Raw genomic sequence first — 13,425 nt, forward strand, 5'->3', positions numbered from 1 at the left:
ACTATAATACTGCCCCCTATGTACAAGAATATAACTACTATAATACTGCTCCTATGTACAAGAACATAACTTCTATAATACTGCCCCTATGTACAAGAATATAACTACTATAATACTGCTCCTATGTACAAGAATATAACTGCTATAATACTGCCCCTATGTACAAGAATATAACTATTATAATACTGCCCCTATGTACAGGAATATAACTACTATAATACTGCTACTATGTACAAGAATATAACTGCTATAGTAATGCCCTTATGTACAAGAACATAACTTCTATAATACTGCCCCTATGTACAAGAATATAACTGCTATAATACTGCCCCTATGTACAAGAATACAACTACTATAATACTGCCCCTATGTACAAGAATATAACTGCTATAATACTGCCCCTATGTACAAGAATCTAACTACTATAATACTGCTCATATGTACAAGAATATAACTACTTTAATACTGCCCCTATGTACAAGAATATAACTACTATAATACTGCCCCTATGTACAAGAATATAACTACTATAATACTGCCCCTATGTACAAGAATACAACTACTATAATACTGCCCCTATGTACAAGAATACAACTACTATAATACTGCCCCTATGTACAAGAATATAACTGCTATAATACTGCCCCTATGTACAGGAATATAACTACTATAATACTGCCCCTATGTACAAGAATATAACTACTATAATACTGCCCCCTATGTACAAGAATATAACTATTATAATACTGCTCCTATGTACAAGAATATAACTACTATAATACTGCCCCTATGTACAAGAATATAACTACTATAATACTGCCCCTATGTACAAGAATCTAACTACTATAATACTGCTCATATGTACAAGAATATAACTACTATAATACTGCCCCTATGTACAAGAATATAACTACTATAATACTGCCCCTATGTACAAGAATATAACTACTATAATACTGCTCCTATGTACAAGAATATAACTACTATAATACTGCCCCTATGTACAAGAATATAACTACTATAATACTGCCCCTATGTACAAGAATATAACTACTATAATACTGCCCCTATGTACAAGAATATAACTACTATAATACTGCCCCTATGTACAAGAATATAACTACTATAATACTGCCCCTATGTACAAGAATATAACTACTATAATACTGCCCCTATGTACAAGAATATAACTGCTATAATACTGCTCCTATGTACAAGAATATAACTGCTATAATACTGCCCGTATGTACAAGAATATAACTACTATAATACTGCCCCCTATGTACAAGAATATAACTACTATAATACTGCTCCTATGTACAAGAATATAACTGCTATAATACTGCTCTATGTCCTTTACAATTGTCTGGATTACGTTGACACTTGGACGCTTTCCTTCTTGATGATTGGAGTTATTGTCCTTGGATGAGATACAGTGAATGGACTGTAAGGAAAGGATTAAGAGCCCAATAAATGGAGGGAGCGGCCGGGGTAAGTTGCCCACTGAGAGCCGGTCCCCACAGGGCAGAGTCTGGTAAATCTCCTTTATGGACCGTCTTCGCTGAATAGTGTCATGGCGGCTTCTGCGTCTCCTGCTGCTCTATTGAGGGAGATGCCAGCGGCGGCGTCTCTTGCCCGGACGTCTGAGGACAGCAGGCTTCAAGGACCGTGGAGGTATCTGCCCCACACAATTGTGACGCCTTGATGCCACCTGCCCTGCGTCGCCAGCCTGGTGGGATCAGAAGCGGGCAGTGCCAGGGGCGTCCGGAGATTGGACGAGTTACTGGACGTAGGGGCGACCTGCTGCAGTCCCTCAGCTGTGACCATTCTCAGTCCAGGACTGTTGCTTCATGCTGACAGCAAGCGGGGCTATTAATGGCTGACAAAGTACAAAGCTGCAGAAGGCGCGGGCGGCACTTACTCATACACAGGATGTCGTGGTGGGGGGTGCAGTCTCCGATCTGGACCTCTGTCTCCAGACACCGGCTCCGGCAGGGCAGGCACGGGGACCGGCTGCTCTTCACCTCGGAGTAGAAGCCCTGGGGGCAGGGGTGGCACTGCGTGTTCTCCGTGCGGGTGCAGGGCGTCTTGGCACCGGAGCCCTTTGAGCACACGTGGCAGGCGAGGCAGACGCCGTCCTCGGAGTGCAGGTAGTGGCCCTCAGGACAATGGCAGACGGCATCGTGCTCGGCGGTGCAGGTGGCGTTCAGTGTCTGCAGTGCGCCCTGGCAGCTGGAGCACGGCCGGCACCGCTCAGTGGCACTGGACACGTGGGAGAAGGTGGAACCTGCAAGATATGTGGGTTAGACTCGGATCAGAACGGATCACGCTGCACCTGCCGGTCAGGACTCGTGAAAAGCTGGGTGTCCACCTCCATCCATACAGATGGCCTATTTGTAGAACACCTGGGAGGTGGAGCTGTAATGGCACCATATTAGCCATCACCCAGCTTTCCCAGAATCCTGCTCCTCTGTGGACGTTACTTACCCTCTGTGCATGGCTCGCACACCGTATCCGAAGTCAGACAGGGCACAGACACCCCATAACCCGGGGGGCACGGGGTGCAGCTCGCTCCCCCCAGTGTGAGCACACCGCTCCGACCCTCGTCCTGTGCAGCCACCTGCAAAACAGAGAAGATGAGTTAGAAAGAGGCAAAAGTGCAGAAGAGGGCGGCCGAGGAGCAGCAGCAGAAGAGGGCGGCGGCCGAGGAGCAGGAGCAGAAGAGGGCGGCCGAGGAGACGCAACAGAAGAGGGCGGCCGCAGAGACGCAGCAGAAGAGGGCGACCGAGGAGGGCGCCGCGGAGACGCAGCAGAAGAGGGCGGCCGAGGAGCAGCAGCAGAAGAGGGCGGCCGAGGAGACGCAGCAGAAAAGGGCGGCCGCGGAGACGCAGCAGAAGAGGGGGGCCGAGGAGCAGCAGCAGAAGAGGGGGGCCGAGGAGCAGCAGCAGAAGAGGGCGGCCGAGGAGACGCAGCAGAAGAGGGCGACCGAGGAGGGCGCCGCGGAGACGCAGCAGAAGAGGGCGGCCGAGGAGCAGCAGCAGAAGAGGGCGGCCGAGGAGACGCAGCAGAAGAGGGCGACCGAGGAGGGCGCCGCGGAGACGCAGCAGAAGAGGGCGGCCGAGGAGCAGCAGCAGAAGAGGGCGGCCGAGGAGACGCAGCAGAAGAGGGCGACCGAGGAGGGCGCCGCGGAGACGCAGCAGAAGAGGGCGGCCGAGGAGCAGCAGCAGAAGAGGGCGGCGGCCGAGGAGCAGGAGCAGAAGAGGGCGGCCGAGGAGACGCAGCAGAAGAGGGCGGCCGCGGAGACGCAGCAGAAGAGGGCGACCGAGGAGGGCGCCGCGGAGACGCAGCAGAAGAGGGCGGCCGAGGAGCAGCAGCAGAAGAGGGCGGCCGAGGAGACGCAGCAGAAAAGGGCGGCCGCGGAGACGCAGCAGAAGAGGGGGGCCGAGGAGCAGCAGCAGAAGAGGGGGGCCGAGGAGCAGCAGCAGAAGAGGGCGGCCGAGGAGACGCAGCAGAAGAGGGCGGCCGAGGAGCAGCAGCAGAAGAGGGCGGCCGAGGAGACGCAGCAGAAGAGGGCGACCGAGGAGGGCGCCGCGGAGACGCAGCAGAAGAGGGCGACCGAGGAGGGCGCCGCGGAGACGCAGCAGAAGAGGGCGGCCGAGGAGCAGCAGAAGAGGACGGCCGAGGAGACGCAGCAGAAAAGGGCGGCCGCGGAGACGCAGCAGAAGAGGGGGGCCGCGGAGACGCAGCAGAAGAGGGGGGCCGAGGAGCAGCAGCAGAAGAGGGCGGCCGAGGAGACGCAGCAGAAGAGGGCGACCGAGGAGGGCGCCGCGGAGACGCAGCAGAAGAGGGCGGCCGAGGAGCAGCAGCAGAAGAGGGCGGCCGAGGAGACGCAGCAGAAAAGGGGGGCCGAGGAGCAGGAGCAGAAGAGGGCGGCCGAGGAGCAGCAGCAGAAGAGGGCGGCCGAGGAGACGCAGCAGAAGAGGGCTGCCGAGGAGACACAGCAGAAGAGGGCGGCCGAGGAGACGCAGCAGAAGAGGGCGGCCGAGGAGACGCAGCAGAAGAGGGCGGCGGCCGAGGAGCAGGAGCAGAAGAGGGCGGCCGAGGAGACGCAGCAGAAGAGGGCGGCCGCGGAGACGCAGCAGAAGAGGGCGACCGAGGAGCAGCAGCAGAAGAGGGCGGCGGCCGAGGAGCAGGAGCAGAAGAGGGCGGCCGAGGAGCAGCAGCAGAAGAGGGCGGCGGCCGAGGAGCAGGAGCAGAAGAGGGCGGCCGCGGAGACGCAGCAGAAGAGGGCGGCCGAGGAGCAGCAGCAGAAGAGGGCGGCGGCCGAGGAGCAGGAGCAGAAGAGGGCGGCCGAGGAGACGCAGCAGAAGAGGGCGGCCGCGGAGACGCAGCAGAAGAGGGCGGCCGAGGAGGGCGCCGCGGAGACGCAGCAGAAGAGGGCGGCCGAGGAGCAGCAGCAGAAGAGGGCGGCCGAGGAGACGCAGCAGAAAAGGGCGGCCGCGGAGACGCAGCAGAAGAGGGGGGCCGAGGAGCAGCAGCAGAAGAGGGGGGCCGAGGAGCAGCAGCAGAAGAGGGCGGCCGAGGAGACGCAGCAGAAGAGGGCGACCGAGGAGGGCGCCGCGGAGACGCAGCAGAAGAGGGCGGCCGAGGAGCAGCAGCAGAAGAGGGCGGCCGAGGAGACGCAGCAGAAGAGGGCGACCGAGGAGGGCGCCGCGGAGACGCAGCAGAAGAGGGCGGCCGAGGAGCAGCAGCAGAAGAGGGCGGCGGCCGAGGAGCAGGAGCAGAAGAGGGCGGCCGAGGAGACGCAGCAGAAGAGGGCGGCCGCGGAGACGCAGCAGAAGAGGGCGACCGAGGAGGGCGCCGCGGAGACGCAGCAGAAGAGGGCGGCCGAGGAGCAGCAGCAGAAGAGGGCGGCCGAGGAGACGCAGCAGAAAAGGGCGGCCGCGGAGACGCAGCAGAAGAGGCGGGCCGAGGAGCAGCAGCAGAAGAGGGGGGCCGAGGAGCAGCAGCAGAAGAGGGCGGCCGAGGAGACGCAGCAGAAGAGGGCGGCCGAGGAGCAGCAGCAGAAGAGGGCGGCCGAGGAGACGCAGCAGAAGAGGGCGACCGAGGAGGGCGCCGCGGAGACGCAGCAGAAGAGGGCGACCGAGGAGGGCGCCGCGGAGACGCAGCAGAAGAGGGCGGCCGAGGAGCAGCAGCAGAAGAGGACGGCCGAGGAGACGCAGCAGAAAAGGGCGGCCGCGGAGACGCAGCAGAAGAGGGGGGCCGCGGAGACGCAGCAGAAGAGGGGGGCCGCGGAGACGCAGCAGAAGAGGGGGGCCGAGGAGCAGCAGCAGAAGAGGGCGGCCGAGGAGACGCAGCAGAAGAGGGCGGCCGAGGAGGGCGCCGCGGAGACGCAGCAGAAGAGGGCGGCCGAGGAGCAGCAGCAGAAGAGGGCGGCCGAGGAGACGCAGCAGAAAAGGGGGGCCGAGGAGCAGCAGCAGAAGAGGGCGGCCGAGGAGACGCAGCAGAAGAGGGCGACCGAGGAGGGCGCCCCGGAGACGCAGCAGAAGAGGGCGGCCGAGGAGCAGCAGCAGAAGAGGGCGGCCGAGGAGACGCAGCAGAAGAGGGCGGCGGCCGAGGAGTAGGAGCAGAAGAGGGGGGCCGAGGAGACGCAGCAGAAGAGGGCGGCGGCCGAGGAGCAGGAGCAGAAGAGGGCGGCCGAGGAGCAGCAGCAGAAGAGGGCGGCGGCCGAGGAGCAGGAGCAGAAGAGGGCGGCCGAGGAGCAGCAGCAGAAGAGGGCGGCGGCCGAGGAGCAGGAGCAGAAGAGGGCGACCGAGGAGGGCGCCGCGGAGACGCAGCAGAAGAGGGCGGCCGAGGAGCGGCAGCAGAAGAGGGCGGCCGAGGAGCGGCAGCAGAAGAGGGCGGCAGCGGAGCGGCAGCAGAAGAGGGCAGCCGAGGAGGAGAAGCAGCAGAAGAGGGCGGCCGAGGAGCAGAGGAACTTGCAATGTAATACCCCAGCCAGTAACATCTGGAGAAAGAAGTCAGTGACCCCCCTACATCAATGCCGGCTGCATGGAGATCCCGGAATATGCCAACGGTGTCTCAAATTATTTACTGCCTGTAATAACGCCATCCGTCACAATCCGTCACTAATACAAGTCTGAGAAAAAAAACGCATCCTGCAGATTTGCTGGATCGGTATTTTTTTTATTCACAAAACGACGCATTATGACGGAAAAAGAAAGACGGAAATGTGAAAGGCCTAAGAGAGTTGTTCCCATCAACAGGAGATCACCTTGTCACGGCTGCTGGGCCCACCCGCGGAGCGCCACACCTAGGCCCGCTCGCCTACAGAGCCCCGCCCATCGAGCCCCACACCAAGGCCTACCCATCGAGCCCCGCACCAAGGCCTACCCATCGAGCCCCGCACCTAGGCCTGCTCGCCTGCAGGGCCCCACACCTAGGCCCGCCCACCAAGGCCCGCAGAGCCCCGCACCTAGGCCCGCCCGTCAAGCCCCACACCAAGGCCCGCAGAGCCACGCACCTAGGCCTACCCACCGAGCCCCGCACCTAGGCCTGCTCGCCTGCAGGGCCCCACACCTAGGCCCGCCCACCAAGGCCCGTACCAAGGCCCGCAGAGCCCCGCACCTAGGCCCGCAGATCCTCGTACCTAGGCCTGCCCACCTAGGCCCGCAGAGCCCCGCACCTAGGCCCGCAGAGCCCCGCACCTAGGCCTGCCCACCAAGGCCCGCAGAGCCCCGCACCTAGGCCTGCCCACCAAGGCCCGCAGAGCCCCGCACCTAGGCCCGCAGAGCCCCGCACCTAGGCCCGCAGAGCCCCGCACCTAAGCCTGCCCACCAAGGCCCGCAGAGCCCCGCACCTAGGCCCGCCCGTCAAGCCCCACACCAAGGCCCGCAGAGCCCCGCACCTAGGCCTGCCCACCAAGGCCCGCAGAGCCCCGCACCTAGGCCCGCCCGTCAAGCCCCACACCAAGGCCCGCAGAGCCCCGCCCACCGAGCCCCGCACCTAGGCCCGCAGAGCCCCACACCTAGGCCTGCCCACCAAGGCCCGTCTGCACCTAGGTGCACCCACCGAGCCCCACACCAGCCCACCCACAGAGCCCCGCACCTAGGCCCACTCGCCCTCAGAGCCCCGCACCTAGGTCCACCTGCAGAGCCCCGCACCTAGGCCACTCGCCCACAGAGCCCCGCCCGCCGAGCCCCGCACCTAGGCCCGCCCATCCGCAGAGCCCCGCACCTAGGCCCGCAGAGTCCCACACCTAGGTACACCTGCCCGCAGAGCCTCGCACCTAGGCCCGCCCATCCGCAGAGCCCCGCACCTAGGCACACCTGCCCGCAAAGCCCGCACCTAGGCACACCTGCCCGCAGAGCCCGCATCTAGGCACACCTGCCCGCAGAGCCCCGCACCTAGGCCCGCACCTAGGCCCGCAGAGCCCCGCACCTAGGCTTGCCCGCCGGTGTGGAGGAGAGGGAGTCGTCACACTGAGTCCTGTGTATCATGCCCCCTGGCAGGTATGGGGGTGCGGTGCCAGTCTGCTGGTTACATGCAGTTTGATTAGGACCAGAGCTGAACAGTCACAGATCCTTCAGCGAGCGCCGCACAGCAGTGCCCTTGTTCTACCGCACAGGTAGGGAGACTTAAAGGACGACTCCAGCCACAGCCGATATCCCTGGGACGGGTGCAGTGGGCCTTGTATAGACCCCCAGGAAGTACCTCCCCTCCATTATATAAAGCCATCAGGAGCAGAGCATACCCCAAGCTCAGTGTCGCCCCCTGCAGGGTACAACGGACCAGACAGAGGAGCTCTGCGGCACAATCACGCAATGCGGAGGCGAAACCCCCAGACACCGCGACCAGCAACGAAGAGACCTTCCTACATTTACAATGAGGACCATTCCAGGGTCTTCCGGTAAAAGACCCCCAGAATTAGCTGATGACAGAACAGATATGGGGGTGTAAACTGGACAATCCCTCTAAACCCAGACCCGTGTGTGCCACATGTAGGAATGGCCGTGCACTAAGAGGTATAAGGATCCCGCGCCCCAGATAGTGATCCCAAGTGATCGCCCCGGCAGTGATCACCAGGCACGGCTAGACGATCGCCGAACCATCAATGATAAGATTCTAGGTCATTTGTGCATAAGAATGAGCGTAGACGATCGGCCTCCTGTACGATGGATCAGTCTATAGGGGCGGCGACGCAGGAAGGGTTAATGGACGCCGTGAATCCTCCGGGCCCGGGGTCTTGTTCTCATTAGGCCCCGTGTCTCCCTCTTATAATGATCGGATTACACACAACCAGCTCCATATTTGGTGAGGACCCACTATGGCGCTGAGCATCTGGAGATATCAGAGGACGCCCGCAGCCATGAGGGACAAGTGGGAGTGGGGCGGTGGCACCCACCAGTGTCCAGAACACGAGGGGGCACCAGCTCCCAGTATTAGAGGTATCATCGAGGAGAGGTGGGGTGGCGGTCTCTCTAAACAGCTGTGCCAACCTCAGATCCAGGAGACCCTCCAAGCCCCTGGCTCTGCCCCATAAGTATACGTGGTAGAGGCCTGGAGGGCAGACTGGCCCTTCTATTTGGGAGGTGGATGGACCACCATCTCACAGCAGCCTCAGGCACCGTGGCAGACAGTGGCGCAGTTGTTGGTTTCTTCTATAGGTTGATGCCAGTGGATGGGCAGAATCCATCAGACGCCCTTGAAGATCCAGCACTTTGCTCGGTGCCCGTGACTTGCGCCCCCTGAGGATTACACCGTGCGTCCTGCCTTTGGTTCTGGGCCGGTGAAGTCGCCATTTCATGGTTCCAGTCGGAGATCCAGGGTGACGCACAATCTAGGGGGAGACTTTCCTAGAGGACACGGCCCCCCGAGCCTGGCACTGTGTACCCCCATGTAATCATCTTCCCAGGAACTAGCAGAAATGTGTTTTTTCTAAGCTCTGACCACTTAATTACTGAGGCCGAGAAGTCGCGTTCAGGGGGATGAATGAGCCGCTTCTCTCTGCTGAAAGAGCCTCTTCAGACGCTGCGCCCCCCTCGCCCGGCTCACAGGCCTCAGGAACGGATCCACAGTCAGGGGAAACGCGGGAGGGGACCCCCAAAATATAGGACCTATCCCTCAACCCGCGGGTAGAGAGCCCCCACCCAGGAACACTATACGGGGGGGAGGCCCCCACCCAGGAACACTATACGGGGGGGCCCCCACACTATACGGGGGGGCCCCCACCCAGGAACACTGTACGAGGGGGCCCCCACCCAGGAACACTATACGAGGGGGGGAGGCCCCCACCCAGGAACACTATACGAGGGGGCCCCCACCCAGGAACACTATACAGGGGGGGGGGGGGTCCCCGCACAGGAACACTATACGGCGGGGCCCCACCCAGGAACACTATACGGGGGGGGGGGCCCCCACCCAGGAACACTATACGGGGGTGCCCCCGCACAGGAACACTATACGGGGGTGCCCCCGCACAGGAACACTATACGGGGGTGCCCCCGCACAGGAACACTATACAAAAAAAAAAAAAAAAAACACTTCATACTTACCTTCCGCTGTCTGTCCCCCAGCGTTCTGCTTCTCTGCACTGACTGTGAGCGCCGGCCGGAAAGCAGAGCGGTGACGTCACCGCTGTGCTCTGCTTTCCGGCGCTCACAGTGCAGAGAAGCACAGCAGGGGACAGACAGCGGAAGGTAAGTATGTCAAGTCCTGACACACAAGATACATTGAATCAATTGCACGGTTAACTCTTTCCCTGCCGCTCTGTGCACCCAGCACAGCCGCAGCGACTCCATCTTTTTTATTGCCCCGTTGCGGAGTAGAAGTTGCAGATTACACCGTGACACTTTGGCCACTTTCACACATCAGGTTTTTGCCGTCAGGCACAATCCACCGGATTTTGAAATAAAAGGGATCCATTTTTTCCCTCAGAGTTGTATTAGCGCCGGATTGTGCCTGATGGCGCCATAGGAACATAGTAACGTTTTATCTGTCCGGCGACGGATCCGGTGAAAAACGTATGAAACGTGGGGTGAAATGATGAATCCGGGATTTCATGCATTTCTCCATTCTAATTCCGCACATTTTCTCTCTCATATCTTTCCTGTATTGACATTAACCCTTCATTCTTCGGCGCGCAAAGACAAAACCTGTATCGCCCCAACTGTAACAATGTATCACATGCGACCTGTCGACACAACAGAGCGAAGTCTCAGATTTCCACCCATTTCAACCCGCTGGGGCTCCCGGTGTCAGATGCCACCGGGACACCGAGGACTCCAGAAAGTTTCCCAAAGCTCCTAGCAGTGAGCGTGGCCTGGTGGTGGGCACCGGGGAGAGGAGAGGCGGCGGGCACCGGGAGAGGACAGGCGGCGGGCACCGGGGAGAGGAGAGGTGGCGGGCACCGGGAAGAGGCGGCGGGCACCAGGAGAGGAGAGGCGGCGGGCACCGGGAGAGGAGAAGAGAGGCGGCGGGCACCGGGGAGAGGAGAGGCGGCGGGCACCGGGGAGAAGCGGCGGGCACCGGGGAGAGGCGGCGGACACCAGGAGAGAAGAGAGGCGGCGGGCACCAGGAGAGGTGGCGGGCACCGGGGAGAGGAGAGGCGGTGGGCACCAGGGAGAGGAGAGGCGACGGGCACCGGGGAGAGGAGAGGCGGCGGGCACCAGGGAGAGGAGAGGCGGCGGGCACCAGGAGAGGTGGCAGGCATCGGGGAGAGGAGAGGCGGTGGGCACCAGGGAGAGGAGAGGCGATGGGCACCGGGGAGAGGCGAGGCGGCGGGCACCGGGAGAGGAGAGGCGGCGGGCACCGGGAGAGGAGAGGCGGCGGACACCGGGAGAGGAGAGGCGGCGGACACCGGGAGAGGAGAGGAGAAGAGGCGGCAGGCACCAGGAGAGGAGAGGCGGCGGGCACCGGGAGAGGAGAGGCGGCGGGCACCGGGAGAGGAGAGGCGGCGGGCATCGGGAGAGGAGAAGAGAGGTGGCAGGCACCGGGGAGAGGAGAAGAGAGGCGGCGGGCACCGGGGAGAGGCGGCGGGCACCGGGAGAGGAGAAGCGGCGGGCACCGGGAGAGGAGAAGCGGCGGGCACCGGGAGAGGAGAGGCGGCGGGCACCGGGAGAGGAGAAGAGAGGCGGCGGGCACTGGGGAGAGGAGAAGAGAGGCGGCGGGCACCGGGGAGAGGCGGGAGGCACCAGGAGAGGAGAGGCGGCGGGCACCGGGAGAGGAGAGGCGGTGGACATCGGGGAGAGGAGAAGAGAGGCGGCGGGCACCGGGGAGAGGCAGCAGGCACCAGGAGAGGAGAGGAGGCGGGCACCGGGAGAGGAGAGGCGGCGGACATCGGGGAGAGGAGAAGAGAGGCAGCGGGCACCGGGGAGAGGAGAGGCGGCGGGCACCAGGAGAGGAGAAGAGAGGCGGCGGGCACCGGGGAGAGGCACCAGGAGAGGAGAGGCGGCGGGCACCGGGAGAGGAGAGGCGGCGGACATCGGGGAGAGGAGAAGAGAGGCGGCGGGCACCGGGGAGAGGAGAGGCGGCGGGCACCAGGAGAGGAGAAGAGAGGCGGCGGGCACCGGGAGAGGAGGAGAGGCGGCGGGCACCGGGGAGAGGAGAAGAGAGGCGGCGGGCACCGGGAAGAGGCGGCGGGCACCAGGAGAGGAGAGGCGACGGACACCGGGGAAAGGAGAGGCGGCAGGCACCGGGGAGAGGAGAGGTCCCGGGGGAGAGGAGAGGTCCCGGGGAGAGGAGAGGTCCCGGGGGAGAGGAGAGGTCCCGGGGAGAGGAGAGGTCCCAGGGGAGAGGAGAGGTCCCGGGGAAAGGAGAGGCGGCAGGCACCGGGGAGAGGAGAGGTCCCGGGGAGAGGAGAGGTCAGGTCCCGGGGGAGAGGAGAGGTCCCGGGGAAAGGAGAGGCGGCAGGCACCGGGGAGAGGAGAGGTCCCGGGGAGAGGTCAGGTCCCGGGGGAGAGGAGAGGTCCCGGGGAAAGGAGAGGCGGCAGGCACCGGGGAGAGGAGAGGTCCCGGGGCAGAGGAGAGGTCCCGGGGCAGAGGAGAGGTCCCGGGGCAGAGGAGAGGTCCCGGGGCAGAGGAGAGGTCCCGGGGCAGAGGAGAGGTCCCGGGGCAGAGGAGAGGTCCCGGGGCAGAGGAGAGGTCCCGGGGCAGAGGAGAGGTCCCGGGGCAGAGGAGAGGTCCCGGGGGAGAGGAGAGGTCCCGGGGGAGAGGAGAGGTCCCGGGGAGAGGGGAGTTCCCGGGGAGAGGAGGAGAGGTCCCGGGGGAGAGGAGAGGTCCCGGGGGAGAGGAGAGGTCCGGGGGAGAGGAGAGGTACCGGGGGAGAGGAGAGGTCCCGGGGGAGAGGAGAGGTCCCGGGGGAGAGGAGAGGTCCCGGGGACAGGGGAGGTCCCGGGGGAGAGGAGAGGTCCCGGGGACAGGGGAGGTCCCGGGGGAGAGGAGAGGTCCCGGTACAGGGGAGGTCCCGGTACAGGAGAGGAGAGGTCCCGGGGAGAGGAGAGGTCCCGGTACAGGGGAGGTCCCGGGGAGAGGAGAGGTCCCGGGGGAGAGGAGAGGTCCCGGGGGAGAGGAGAGGTCCCGGGGGAGAGGAGAGGTCCCGGGGGAGAGGAGAGGTCCCGGGGGAGAGGAGAGGTCCCGGGGAGAGGGGAGTTCCCGGGGAGAGGAGAGGTCCCGGGGGAGAGGAGAGGTCCCGGGGGAGAGGAGAGGTCCCGGGGGAGAGGAGAGGTCCCGGGGGAGAGGAGAGGTCCCGGGGGAGAGGAGAGGTCCCGGGGAGAGGGGAGTTCCCGGGGAGAGGAGAGGTACCGGGGGAGAGGAGAGGTCCCGGTACAGGAGAGGAGAGGTCCCGGTACAGGAGAGGAGAGGTCCCGGGGAGAGGAGAGGTCCCGGTACAGGGGAGGTCCCGGGGAGAGGAGAGGTCCCGGTACAGGAGAGGAGAGGTCCCGGGGAGAGGAGAGGTCCCGGTACAGGAGAGGTCCCGGGGGAGAGGAGAGGTCCCGGGGGAGAGGGGAGTTCCCGGGGAGAGGAGAGGTCCCGGGGAGAGGAGAGGTCCCGGTACAGGAGAGGAGAGGTCCCGGGGAGAGGAGAGGTCCCGGTACAGGAGAGGAGAGGTCCCGGGGAGAGGAGAGGTCCCGGGCAGGCTCAGACACGCTGCCTCCTTCACCTCATCTTTGTCTCCTGACGTGTTGCCGGTGGCCGCCATTTTATCCCCCCGCAGACGTTCTCCCACCCGGGGGCGGTTCCGGACGGGGAGCGGGATCGTGCTCTGCTCTAATGTGCCGGGATCTAAGTTGCAGAAGTCCTCGCACCCAGTGGCTCCTGTGACCGGCGGGGGGCGCTCGTACAGCGACCCCTCCAGGTACACAGGATTGTGGGGTCCCGGTCTCATCTGTAACGGCGGCTGCGACCCCCATAGAGAATCACACTGTA

At 62.7% G+C, this 13,425-nt stretch overlaps 1 protein-coding gene across 1 annotated transcript in view; it reads right to left on the reverse strand.

Moving 5' to 3' along the window:
* LOC138641623 (tumor necrosis factor receptor superfamily member 16-like) overlaps positions 1 to 13,425 on the reverse strand; it is a 43,613-nt gene that overhangs the window by 29,833 nt on the left and 355 nt on the right. The window contains exons 2-3 of the mRNA XM_069729151.1: positions 2,488 to 2,620; positions 1,922 to 2,287 (exon numbers count right to left, since the gene is read on the reverse strand). Coding sequence (XP_069585252.1) covers positions 1,922 to 2,287; positions 2,488 to 2,620 — 499 coding nt within the window. The remainder of the gene's footprint in view (positions 1 to 1,921; positions 2,288 to 2,487; positions 2,621 to 13,425) is intronic.

Source organism: Ranitomeya imitator, chromosome 6 (genome assembly GCF_032444005.1).
Source record: "Ranitomeya imitator isolate aRanImi1 chromosome 6, aRanImi1.pri, whole genome shotgun sequence".
NCBI classification, from domain to species: Eukaryota; Metazoa; Chordata; class Amphibia; order Anura; family Dendrobatidae; genus Ranitomeya; species Ranitomeya imitator.